Source organism: Geotrypetes seraphini, chromosome 2 (genome assembly GCF_902459505.1).
Source record: "Geotrypetes seraphini chromosome 2, aGeoSer1.1, whole genome shotgun sequence".
NCBI lineage: Eukaryota > Metazoa > Chordata > Amphibia > Gymnophiona > Dermophiidae > Geotrypetes > Geotrypetes seraphini.
The window spans coordinates 74,481,856-74,495,559 of record NC_047085.1 but is presented as its reverse complement, the minus strand read 5'-3'; the positions used below and the strand labels follow the sequence as shown (position 1 = coordinate 74,495,559).

Here is a 13,704-nt window from a genome sequence, read left to right as displayed (position 1 = left end):
TAGCGTTTTTTAGCGCAGGGAGCCTATAAGTGTCGAGAGCAGCGCTGGGCATTCAGTGCAGCTCCCTGCGCTAAAAACTGCTATTGTGGTTTAGTAAAAAGAGAGGGGGGTATATTTGTCTATTTTTATATGGTTATTACTGAGGTGACAGTGCATAGAGTCATCTGCCTTGACCTCTTTGAAAAACCCCCGGAATAGGAATGATAATTAACATTTTCTCAGCGTACAGTGTGCTTTGTGGTTTTTTTTTTAAATTTAATTGTTGGTAGATCATTTTGATTTGGTCTTTTTAAAAGTAGCTCACAAGCCCAAAAAGTGTGGGCAGTGCCAGTGTTCCCGCTAAGCTGCGCTGGGGTGTGCTGGCGCACAAAATATTACCTCGCAGCGCACAAGTTTCTCGTCACAGCGCACACAGTGTAGAGCACAGTTCTTCAACCGCCGGTCCGCAAACAAAATCTTGCCGGTCCGCGAAGGATTCGGTCCCCGCCGCAACGAAAGGCCGGCGTCAGCTGACTTGCAACTTCCTGTTGTAGTCGCTGTGCCGGGACTCCTGCCTTCGCCGGGACTCCTGCCTTCCACCGCGTTTGCCTCCTGCCTTGTCTCCGCACCTCCAGACCAGCAGCGGCAGCTGTGTATGCTTTTAACTTCGGCACAGAGCTGCCCCTAATCAATAGTTTAGCGCGGTTTCATAAGGCAGCCTCGGGGCCTTTGCTAGGCCGGCCCACATCGCATCATCGAAGCGGGCCGGCTATCAAAGGCCCCGAGGCTGCCTCATGAAACCGCGCTAAACTATTGATTAGGGGCAGCTCTGTGCCGAAGTTAAAAGCATACAGAGCTGCCGCTGCTGGTCTGAATTCTTGGGCCGCTGAAGGAGGGCAAAAAGCAGCTGTCCTGGAGGTTTCCCTTCCTCTCGCCTTTACAGGTTCCTTTTTTCCACCTTTTTTTTTTTCCTTCAAACGGCAACGGGCCCCAGCATCGACATCAATCAAGTAAGTTCCACTGTCAATCAAGCGGTTCTGCTCGGCCAAAGCTTCCCCTGTGACATGAGCCACCCTCAGGGGAAAGAAAGTGACCCACAAAGGTGAGGGGAAGGGGGGCAGATGATGGAAGTTGGGGGGGGGGGGAGAGAGAGAGAGAGAGAGAAGGGGCAGATGATGGAATGGAGGAGATGAGAGAGAGAGAGAAGGGGACAGATGATGGAAGTGAGAAGAAGGGAGAGAGAGCAGAAGGCAGATGGATGTCAGTTGAGAAGGGAGAGCAGATGCTGAATGGAAGTGGGGAAAGAACACATACTGGATGGAAGGAGGAGATAAATAAAGGGGGAAGAAAATAGTAAGATAATGGAGGGGTGAGGGAAAGGGGTGACAAGCTGTGTGTAGACACAGTGAAAAGAGGGAAACGGGACTAAATAGTAAGAAAGAATTTAATTTAGATGGAGGCAGAAAATAGAGAAGGAAGACCAGAGAAGAAAAGGGAAGAGAGAGCAGAGAATGATCAGATCTGAGTGGAGGAAATGAGAAGAGAGATATGCTAAAAACCACAGGGGGGAGGGAAGGATAGAGATGCAGTTATTTTGAAGCTACACTGTTAAGTTAATATGCTGTTGGTAGAGTTGCAGTGGCATCCTAAACATATTTCTGGCAAGCCAACTGTATATGGTGACATTATTAGAAGATGACTGTGTGAAACTTTAGGGAACTTGGATGCCAATCAGTTTTTGGAAGCCAAAGGAAAACATACATTTTTTGTATGCTATACTGTATGTTTGGCTCGTTTCTACTTCAGTTTTGTTCTTGCCTTTTCGTTTTGTCTTCCTTCCACCATCTCTTATCTGCCTTCCTTATCATCCTTTTCAATGTGATTTGGCAGCTCCTGTCAATCATAGGCTGGCTGTGCAAGATTGCTAATTCTAGATGCCTGGGTGACCTAATGCCTGTGCATGTGATTTTCTGTTTTTGTGTTTAAAACATTTTGCTGAAAGCACAACAGTGCAAAAGAGTAAAACAGATTTTATGCTGTTTATTCTAGGAATAAGCAGTGGGCTTTCCTAAGTCCATCTTAATAATGTCATGCAGATTTTTTAAGGAAATTATCCAAATCTTTTTTTAATTACATGTTGAATGAAAAATATTTTCCCAGGTTTGTTTTAAATCTACTACTTAAAAGCTTTATTGCATGCCCCTTTACTCCTAGTATATATTTATTTTTATTTTTTATTTTTTAGTATATATATATTTATCTTTTGGCATGGCCCATCAGTTATAGCATTTGCTACATGATGGGCCATGCCAAAAGATAAATGTAGCATTTGCTACATGAATTGATTTTTTGTCACGTATGGTTAAGGGGCTGGAGGAGTTGCCGTACAGCGAAAGATTAGAGAAACTGGGCCTCTTCTCCCTTGAGCAGAGGAGATTGAGAGGGGACATGATAGAAACATTCAAGGTACCGAAGGGAATAGACTTAGTAGCTAAGGCAGGGAGAACGAGAGGGCACTCTCTAAAGTTGAAAGGGGATAGATTCCATACAAACGTAAGGAAGTTCTGTGGTAGAAAGCAACATATTTATTTGGCTCATAACTTGCTGGCGCCCGATATTTTTAGCTCACAGTGAAAAAAGTTTGCTCACAACACCCGCCCGCTTAGAGGGAACACCCCTGATCTAAGGGGACGAAAGCTAGGGCACCCCAATCCCCTGGTGGGTCAGGGCACATTATCTGGCATGGACTTGGGTTTACAGACCTGCAGTCTAGCCATAAGGGCATCCAAACTTTTGCCAAACAGCAATTTCCCTCTGAAAGGCAATCTGCTCAGGGTCGTCTTAAGAGGACAAGTCACAGGACCACTGACGGATCCACAACATTCTATGCGCCGAAAAGAATAGGCCAACAGTTTGCAAAACACTTTGACAATGTTGTACAAGGCATCCACCATGTAATCCACCCTGGAGATCAGAAAGATGAGATCATGGATCACACTAGTGTCAGTATCATGGTGGAGCTTCAAATGACAAGCTCTGGCCACAAAAGAAGAAGTTGTCATCACCTGCAGCCCAGCAGCCACCGAGGCAAAGAGGTGCTTGAGGACAAAATCCACTCTGCGGCCTTGATTGTTGTTCAGCACTACCCCACCACTACCTGACGAATATGGGGAAAAAGATGGAGTGCAGCAGTTTTTAGACAAGGTAGATCTGCCAGTGCTGTCACTTGATGAACAAAAGTTACTTAACGAACCAGTTACTCTGGGGGAATTAATGGGGGTTATTCGGAATATAAAAGTTGGTAAACCCCAGGATTAGATGGCTATACAGGCTTCTTCTATAAAAAATTCGGACCACAAGTGGCACCATTGTTAATGCGTATAATTAATGGGATCCCAGAAGAGGGTCATCTACCTGATTCCATGAGGGAAGCAAGTATAGCGATCCTTTTGAAACCTGGGAGAGATTCGTTAATTTGCAGTTCGTACAAACCTATTTCTTTGCTGAATGTAGATGTTAAAATTATAGCAAAAGTTTGGGCTGAACGATTAGGTAAATTACTCCCTAACCTGATTCACATAGATCAATCGGGTTTTATACAACAGAGACAAGTGGGTGATAATATACGACGTACTTTACATTTGATGTGGCATGTAAAGAAAAAATGGGATCAGGCTGTGTTGATGGCGATCGATGCCGAGAAAGCTTTCGATCGGGTATCTTGGGATTTTCTGTGGGCTGTAATGGATAAGATGGGACTGCGGGGACCCTTTAATACATGGGTTCAAGCGTTATATCGGAAGCCCCGAGCACGTCTTCGGATTAATCAGACTAATACAGAATTTTCTATTGCAAGGGGCACTCACAAGGGTTGTCCGCTCTCCCCACTGCTTTTTGCCTTATCCATTGAACCATTAGCAATACTTATTCGAAATCATCCCCGATTAAAGGGGATTCAGATTGTTGGTATTGAGCATCGTATAGCCTTATTTGCTGACAATATTCTTTTATACATGGGAGAGCCAGACCATACAGTGAGACCCTTATTACAGATTTTGGAGGAATATGGAGAAGTATCTGGTTTTAGATTAATTTAGACAAGACTGAAATTATGAATCTTACTTTAGAACCATCAAAGATAGAGGATTTTCAGCGCCTATTCCCATTTAAATGGACAACTAAGGGTATAAAGTATCTAGGTATTCATTTATCAATGGATCCGGATACTTTATATGAGGCTAACTATGGACCGATTCTTCGGAAAATTCGGATAGATTTACAACGTTGGTTATGGCTTTCGTGGGGGGGGACGTATTGCTGTCCTCCAGATGAATGTACTACCCCGGTTATTATTTCTGTTTCAGACTCTCCCGATACCCCTGTCCACTCGATTGTTTAAGATCTTACAGGCAGAATTTAGAAAATTTATTTGGGCTAATAAAACACCTAGGATCTCTCAGAGGGTGATGTGGATGGATAGAGCTCGAGGGGGAAAAGGGGTCCCTAATCTTAGATGGTATTACCAAGCAGCACAAATACGGATGATATTGGATTGGGAATTGAATATGCATAAATGGGGAGTTTTGATAGAACAATCCCTAATCCCTCAACATAGATTATCTATTGGGCTTTGGTCCTCACAGACAATTCGACAATTGAAATTAGAAACTGATAATCCCTATATATTACATTTACTTACATTGTGGGGTAAACTGAGAAAAGAATGTAATTATGGGGTAAAATCTTCTACTTTGGCTTCGTTGAGGGATGAACCCCAATTTAAGGTGGGTAAAACTAATCCAGTATTTGAAAGATGGGGACAGAATGGGTTGACTATTTTTCGAGATTTTTTATGTACAGGGACTTTGATTCCGTTTGAAGCTTTATTATGCAACCCAGGGGTAAAGCTGGGGGACTACTTGGCATATTTACAGGTAAAACATTATGTGGTGGCTCAGGGTTGGGATAAGATATTGTTTTCTGAAACTGAACATCTAGAACAATTATGGGACCATTTCAGTCATATATAAATATTTACAAGGGAGAGAAATTCCTAAATTGAATTATCGACAACGCTGGGAAAGGGATTTACAATGTGTATTTACAGTTAAAGAATGGGAAACCATTTGCAGTGAGGTATGTAGAATATCTGCTTGTGCACTAATTCAAGAAAATGCTTATAAAGTGATGAGTCGCTGGTATTAAACTCCAGAAAGAATCTATAAGATGTACCCTCAGATCTCAGCTTGTTGTTGGCGTTGCCACAATACTGAAGGGAATTTTTTTCATATATGGTGGGAATGCCCTGTATTAACACCTTGTTGGACTATAGTAGTGAATTTTTTGTCCCAAATATTAGGGGTCTTGGTCCCCAAAACTCCCCAATGTTGTTTATTAGGGCTGTCTACTAATTGTGGGACCAAATGGCAAACATGCTTATTACGTATGGGGTTAGCAGCGATTAGATGTCTTATAGCTGCTTATTGGAAACAGCCCTTAATACCAGATGAATACGAATGGAGAGTGAAATTTTTAATGATAGGGAAGATGGAAATTTATGTAGCTAAGCGCCGAGGGTATTATCAACAATCATTACAAACTTGGACTGTTATCACTAAGAAACTGAATTTATTAAATGTATAATATTATGAAGAGATCTAAATTCTAATATATATCTGAAATTAGGGTGGGGGTGGGATTGATTTGAAATAATATATGGATGTATTTATTGTTATTATTACTAAGGAAGCTTATATATTGCAAAAGTGGATTTGTATGTTGTATGTTTTAATCATGTTTAAATTTCAATTAAAAACTTTTTAATTAAAAAAAAAAAATAAAAAAAAAGTAGCCCACGCCACTGAGGAATCAACTTGGGGACACAAAGCGCTGGTTAAAAATGTCCACTATTTAGCAAAGCCAGGACATAGCTCTGGAGCATTTCAAGGGACCCTCAGGCACCTCCTAAGCTGACCGTGAGCATCTTGACTATGTCTCAATGATCAGAGAAGGTGGCAGACTGCGGGTTTTGCTTCTCATAAGAGAGCAGTCTGCAGAAGCAGACTGACCAACTTCAACTCCAGGAGGGACTCAGAGATCAAATCAACCAGGTTTACGGGTTTGAAAAATCTCCACACTGTGGTATCCACACCAAGATCCAGATCCTGGAGATCCAGAAGCGCTGCAACATATCCCCGTGGTAGTTGTGTCAACCTGCTTAAGAAAAGGCATGGTCAGGGCATCCAGGTCGCCTATGTTATCCGCCGGTGCAACACCTTGGGACACCTCAAGGAGAATGTTCTCAATACCCGTATCCTGGGAAAAGAGGATCCCTGTAGATAGTAAGGACGCTTGAGAAGACGCAGAAGGCACCTTTTCTATTGCCAAATAAATCAGAGACATCATGATAATAAATTCTGGGGGAAAACCCATCATCCGAGGCGAAAGCCAGCTTCTGGGGATTCTTTCTTTAGAACTTTTGGTGGACCAGTGAGCTTTGGACAATGAATTGTGGCCACGTTTCATCAGGGCCACAAGGACACTGTCTGAAGGGATCCACTATCGACTTTTTAGGATGCCCTTGGCTGGGAACAGTAGCAGGACCCCCTTCAGGAGTCGAAGGAACTTGGGCCAATGAGATTTCACCCCTCTCCCACGCCACAGCACACATGGAACACGGCCGCTCACTGTACAGCCATTTACCACAAATAGGGCATGAATTCAAAGAATCCTACCTTGGGGAGTCCATCTGAGATTCTTGCAAAAACGAAGCTTGTAGAGGCAAAAAATAACTTTAAATTGAGATCAGGAAAATCCAAGATAGCTGCTAAGGATGTAATTTTCAGAAATAAAACAGCCTGGGAAAGGAACAAGAACCCCCAGAACACAGCGATTTTTGGATTTTAGGGGGACGGGCTAGGGCTAACTCCCAAACTGCCCTAAATCCACTTTTGAAGCCCCACCAAAATCGCTAAACAGGCCGTCAGCCCTGTACTCACTGTGTCATGAGATGCTGGAAACTGCAGGAAAAGAAACGGAAACAGTTTACAGGGAGATCCTCTACCTCAACAAGCATGCAAACTGGACTGCTAGTCTTCTGACTGCCCTCCTGGCCTGATACCAACAACTGGAGACCTCCGCCACCACCGGACACCCCTGTGGACGGGATCTGCATTCAGCTCCGATCCCGGACACACCTCCTGCCACACGGCCTGCGCTCAAACCCACTAGTGGATGAACCTGGGGTAAGCAAGCTCCCAAGGGAACAGTCCCTGAGCCCCAATCCGAAAGTGCAGGCTGCCCAGAGGGTGCACTGCCAGGCAGCTAACAGACTTTCCACAAAGTCTGTGATCTCCTGCAGTTAGAGTTGTCCACGCGGGGAACCTCTGCAGCACAAAGACATGAATCGCGAACAAAAAGTCTGAATTTAAAGAAAAATAAACATGAGCAGGAAAGACTAGCTCCTACTGTCTAGCTCAAGGATCTCAAAGTCCCTCCTTGAGGGCTGCAATCCAGTTGGGTTTTCAGGATTTCTCCAATGAATATGCATTGAAGGCAGTGCATGCACATAGATCTCATGCATATTCATTGAGGAAATCCTGAAAACCCGACTGGATTGCGGCCCTCAAGGAGGGACTTTGAGACCCCCTGGTCTAGCTTGTAGGAGTGCAACTGAATTCCTGAGGGCAGTCCTGAGGTAAGAGGGGAGGGACTGAAAACATTATGTAAATGAGGCTTCCTACAATCTGTCTGGTGATCATAGATGCTTAACCCACTTGTCCAGGAATAGAGTGGGATTGTATAAGGATAAACTATATATCACTTTTATGTGGTACAACCAGAGGTATACATTTTATATACAGGTACTTTCTCTGTCCATAGTGGGAATGAAAAGTTAAGAGACTTGCCCAGGGTCACAAAAAGCAACAGTGGGAATCAAACCCAGTTCCCCCAGTCTTTACCCATTGCCTAGCCATTAGGCTGCGCCTCCACTCCAAGTAGGAGGCAATGTCAGACTGAAACAAACTCTGGAATGTACAATCAGAGCAGGCAACGGTACAACAGGAGATGGCATATGGTCCAATCCAACAGCCTGGGCTTAATGGTGGGAACAAAAAAAACAAAAGATAGATGGAGAAGTGCATAGAACTAAGGGTGGCTTGATCTTGAACACATGAAATAAAAATAAAGGACAGTGGCATGGAGGGAGGAAGGGAGAGAAGAAAATAAACACATCTGTTGCAATGCTGTGAACCTTACTGCTTTAAGTGAATTAATTTAATGAAGAAAATATTAGTTTATTGTTAACATAGGCATGCCAATATGGAATGGGAATGCACAAGTATTATAGCTCACAAAAGTCTTTCTTTCTAAGCATGTTAAACTACTCATTATTTCTAACACACAGTTCACTTACCACTGATTCGGGGTTCAGAATTTGTCTCATAAAGTCCAGAAAAGAAGAGGTTAATTCCCCTGTGTCTTTAGTGAAGCTACGCACCACTCGTTTCAATAAAACATACAGAACACTCTCATGTTTTCTCAAAGAACTGTTTGAAAAAGGAAAAAAAATATTAGATGCCAACAATGAGAAATGTCTTTCATTAAACTAAGTAGCAGCTAATGAAAACAGAAGTGCAAAGTAGCCTAGCAGTTGCCTGAGAACCAGGGATGTCAGAGTTCAAATTCCTTGTGGAATTCAGCAAGTCAGTTAATTCTCCAGTACCTCAGGTACAAACTTAGGCCCCAATGCTCTAAATTTACTGTGCCTTTAATGATCGACATTAATTAGCATCAAAGTATTTTAGCTTCCAACGCACATAATGGCTCCACACAGTCTTTTTCGTGCTTCATATCATCTCTTGATAATACTATGTAAATGTACTATGACGAAGTCATTAATATTAAAATGAGCACTCCTGGCGATGCTTAGGCATTGCCTGGTGATGCACAAAAATTACCAGCAGGCTTGGAGGTGCTGCAGCTTTGAACAGTGTGTGTTAAAAGCACGTCTCATGTGCGTGCATCAAAAGTGTACACTGGTAGGTCTGGGCTACCAACTGCATGAGAGATGAAGATACATTTATCATGCTTGATGGGGGGTGCCATATACGCGTGTGTTAAAAGCACATCTCATGTGTGTTCATTAAAAGCATATGTCAGCAGGTCTGGGGCTGTCGACTGCATGAGAGGTGGAAGTTAAAAAAAAATGTGGGGGTAGTATATATGTCCCACAGAATCAGTGTAGAAAAAAGCATATGCATGGTTTGCTGGACCCTCCCCTCCACATATAGCATCAACGGACACTTATGACATGCACCCATGATACACAACAATAAGGTACACCTATGATTGATACTCATGTGTGCCTACAACGAAGCATTTCCTGGTGCATGCGCACATTTATGCCTCTTTCCATGGACTATTCTGTGCATGTGTCAGTAACTTTCTCCAACGACTGATCTGATGGAATTTCTGTCGACCTCCATGGAGCTCATTTGCTTGTCTTTTTGCAATCAGAAAATTTACCGGCACTACAACAACCAACAGGATTTTAACGGTAAGTTTAGAACATTGGGGCCTTAGACTGTAAGTGCTCTAAAGACAGGGAAATACCTACTGTACCTAAATGTAACTTGTTTTGAATTATGGCTGAAAAGCTAGAGAGCAGGTGAACCAATCAGCGAGGAAGCCATCCAGCGAAGCAGGAGCATGGAAAATGCACTGGACTGCTGGGTTAAAAAAAAAGGTACAGGGGTTTGTTTTTTTTAATATTTGCTCCTTAAGACTCACCCTTATTTCCACCCACTTTTCTGGAGGGAAAAAGTGCATCTTATAGAGCAAAAACTACAGTAACTACCAAATAGAGAATGACATGGGGAAAAAATTTGTCCCCGACCCCACGACCACCGTCCCTGTCACTGCCCCGTCCTCACGACCACTGTCCCCGCGACATCCATACAAGCCTCAGTACCTTATAAATCCATACAAGCATCCTTCCATATAAATCAAAGTTCTGGCTGCTAAAGAGATGTTCAGCTGGCAGGGCTTTGTTTATAAATTTTTATCAACACAACTAATATACTACTTTATCCTAAAGCACAAAAAAAAGCAAAATAAATAGAAATTTTTTTTTCCTACCTTTGTTGTCTGGTTTCTGCTTTCATCTTTTCCTCATTCAATTCCTTCCATCCACTGTCTGCCTTCTCTCTGCATCTTCCATTTGCTCTGTTACTGTGCCTCTCTCTACCATTTCTCCCTCCACCCCCCCCCAATTGGTCTGGCACCCATCTTCTTCCCTCCTCTCCCCCCATAGTCTGGCATCTCTGTCTTCTTCCCTTCCAGCGTCTTGTCCCCACTCTCTGTTCCCCATTTCCCTTCAGCATCTTCTCCCCACCCTCTCTTCCACACTTCCCTTCAGCATCTTCTCCCCACTCTCTCTTCCACATTTCCCTTCAGCGTCTGTTCCTCTCCACCCCCCTTCAGTGTCTGTTCCATTCCTTTCCATCACCACCCTTCCCTCTCGCCACCCCCTTTTGTTCCTTTCGCCTCGCGTCTGTTCCTTTCCACCACCCTTCAGCACCCCTCGCATGGTTCGACCATGGTCACCGATCGCGCATGGTCCCCTCTCTCTTTCCTACCTACTGCATCTGTCTCCCTCTCTCCTCCTTACCTTTGTAGCATGTTACAGCGTAATTTGTTCAAGCCGCCGGAGCTTGCCTGAAGTCGTATGTGTCTGCGGGAGGAAGCTTCTCCTCTGACGCAACTTCCGGTTGTGTCAGAGGAGAATCTTCCGCCCGTAGACACACGCAACTTCAGGCAGGCTCCGGTGGCTTGAACAAATTACACTGTAACATGCTACAAAGGTAAGGAGGAGAGAGGGAGACAGATGCAGTAGGTAGGAAAGAGAGAGGGGACCATGCGCGATCGGTGACCACGCACATTCCCTCCCTTAACTGCGGAGACAAGGGCATTCACCGCTCCACAGGGCGGTGGATGGCTTTGTCCCCGTACCTGAAGTGAGCACTTTTTTCCCCCCACCATTTCGGCTAGCCGTAGCTAACAGCCACCGCGTCATTCTCTACTACCAAATAGCAAAAGTATGGAACTCACTACCCATCTAAGTCTGTACAACCAATGTATAAGCACTTTTTTGCAAAAATCTAAAAATATGTTTTTTCAAGATATCCCTGCCAGGGGGCCCAAAGAAACTCAGACTAAGAAAGAGTTACTCTATAACTGACAATATGAACGGGTATCTACTATTCTAGATGTCTTATCTCAGACTGGATGTACAAATTTGATAATTTTATGTATTATGTATAACATTATGTAACATGTCTGACTCTATACAGAATTCTATGTAGCTTTGCTGCTAGTAACTGAACCGTGAGAATTTGACGGGATATAAGACTGTACATAACATAACTTCATCTATTTGATATTTAGCCCCTCTTTTCAAATACACTTAAGATAGATTACATCAAAACACCCATAACACAAGATATACAATCAAAGTTGGAAGTGAGACCATACCTTTTCAGGTAGAAGAATCCATAGTCATGCTCAGAGAGAAACATCATTGTCCTGACACATGTGAGTAAAGAAGCATAGCTGCTCTCACTGTTCGACAGACTCTCCATGAGTGCATCACAGATGGATGGCAGAAGATCCTTATTTGGTAAAGAATTGGACAGTTGTTCTAGGTCAGAAACAGAGCTTTCTGAAGAGCCTGGCAAAATCAGTGCAATATCCTAGAAGCAGAAAAGAAGTTGTCAAGTATTCTTGTTTTTTTCAATGAAACAAGACATGTTCATTTTTTCCTAAAAGTCAAAACTTCAAGAGGAGTTACTAGTGCCTAGAACACAATTTTGGCAGCATATAACTTTGAAAAGGTAACTTATAAACAAATATAAAGTTTACTTTTTGGCAGCAATAATCTAAATACCCAGAAGCAGCCAATAATGAACTCACAAGATTGTTCGCTCTCTCCAAGGTCTAGAGAACGAGAGGGCACTCTCTAAAGTTAAAAGGGGATAGGTTCCATACAAACATAAATAAGTTCTTCTTCACCCAGAGTGGTAGAAATCTGGAACGCTCTTCCGGAGGCTGTTATAGGGGGAAAGCACCCTCCAGGGATTCAAGAAAGGGTTAGATAAGTTCCTGCTGAACCAGAATGTACACAGGTAAGGCTCTACTCAAATAGGGCACTTGTCTTTGACCTAAGGGCTGCCACGTGAGCAGACTGCTAGGCACGATTGACCACTGATCTGACCCAGCAGCGGCAACTCTTATGTTCTTACGGCTAACAGGTACCCATTGGATTGGCCTGTCAATTATAGACATAAGTCTGTTTATTCTCAATGCAGGCAAAGCAATAGAAATGCTCTGAGCACAAGAATCCCGAAGAAATAAGAACTAAAAACACTGAATAAAATAAAATGTGGAGAGCATAACAAACACACTCCTGCAGGCAAGTGTGCAAAAGGGATAAACTGTAGCTGGAGCTAAGGAGCTCAGTGAAGTACAGAAGAGGCACAGAGAAAAATCCAAACTGGATTCATTCTGCAGATGGCACGTGCCATGGGGACATTACCCGCTTGTCTAGAATGTCTCACCTATTGCACTGGAAATACTATTATGCATACAAAGGAGACTTATCTGCTGTCTCTCTCAACGGAGCCATCCATCTTGTAAATGAAAGGTGAAGTGAAAGATGCTATTAGAACCAAAAGAACAAACCTTAAAGAATGGAAAAAAGGATCCAAATAAAGAAAAGAAAAAGCAACATAAGAATTAGCAAGTTAAATGCAAAAGCATTGATAAAGAAGGCTAAATAAGAATATGAAGAGAAACTTGCCACAGAGGCAAACACTGATAGTAAAAACTTTTTCAGAGACATTAGAAGCAGAAAGCTTTGAGAGAATCTGTGGGAACGTATAATCATGAAGGAGCAAAAGGAGCACTAAGGGAGGATAAGGCCATAGCAAAGAGACTGAATAAATTCTTTGTTTCAGTCTTCATGGATGAAGATGTAAGAGATCTACCTGAATCAAAAATGGGTTTCATAAGAACATGAGAATAGCCTTACTGAGTCAGACCAGTAGCCCATTCTCAGGGTGGCTAATCTAGGTCAATAGTACCTGGCCAAAACCCAAGGAGTAGCAATATTCCATGCTACCAATCCAGGGCAAGCAGAGGTTTCCCCCCTTAACAACAGACTTTGGACTTTTCCTCCAGGAATTTGTCCAAACCTTTCTCAAAGCCAGCTACACTATCTGCTTTTACCATCTCTGGCAACGTGTTCCAGATCTTAACTATTCTCTGAGTGAAAAAATATTTCCTCCTATTGGTTTTAAAAGTACTTCCCTACAGTTTTATTGAGTGTCCCCTAATCTTTGTAATTTTTGATGGAGTGAAAAATCGATCCACTTGTACCCTTTCTACTCCACTCAGGATTTTGTAGACTGTAATCATATCTCCCCTCAGCCGTCTCTTTTCCAAGCTGAAGAGCCCTAACCGTTTTAGTCTTTCTTCATACGAGAAGAATTCCATCCCCTTTATCATCTTGGTCACTCTTTTTTGAACCTTTCTAGTGCCGCTATATCTTTCTTGAGATAAGGAGACCAGAATTGAATGCAATACTCCAGATCAAGTCACACCATGGATACTGGGGCATTATAACATTCTTAGTCTTGTTAACCATCCCTTTTTTAATAATTCCTA

General features: G+C 43.0%; 1 protein-coding gene across 5 annotated transcripts in view; it reads right to left on the bottom strand.

Annotated features, from left to right (window-relative positions):
* VIRMA (vir like m6A methyltransferase associated) overlaps positions 1-13,704 on the bottom strand; it is a 354,442-nt gene that overhangs the window by 103,021 nt on the left and 237,717 nt on the right. For all 5 annotated transcript variants that reach the window (XM_033933183.1, XM_033933184.1, XM_033933185.1 and 2 more), the window contains exons 16-17: positions 11,515-11,732; positions 8,396-8,528 (exon numbers count right to left, since the gene is read on the bottom strand). In XM_033933183.1, the coding sequence (XP_033789074.1) occupies positions 8,396-8,528; positions 11,515-11,732 (351 nt within the window). The remainder of the gene's footprint in view (positions 1-8,395; positions 8,529-11,514; positions 11,733-13,704) is intronic.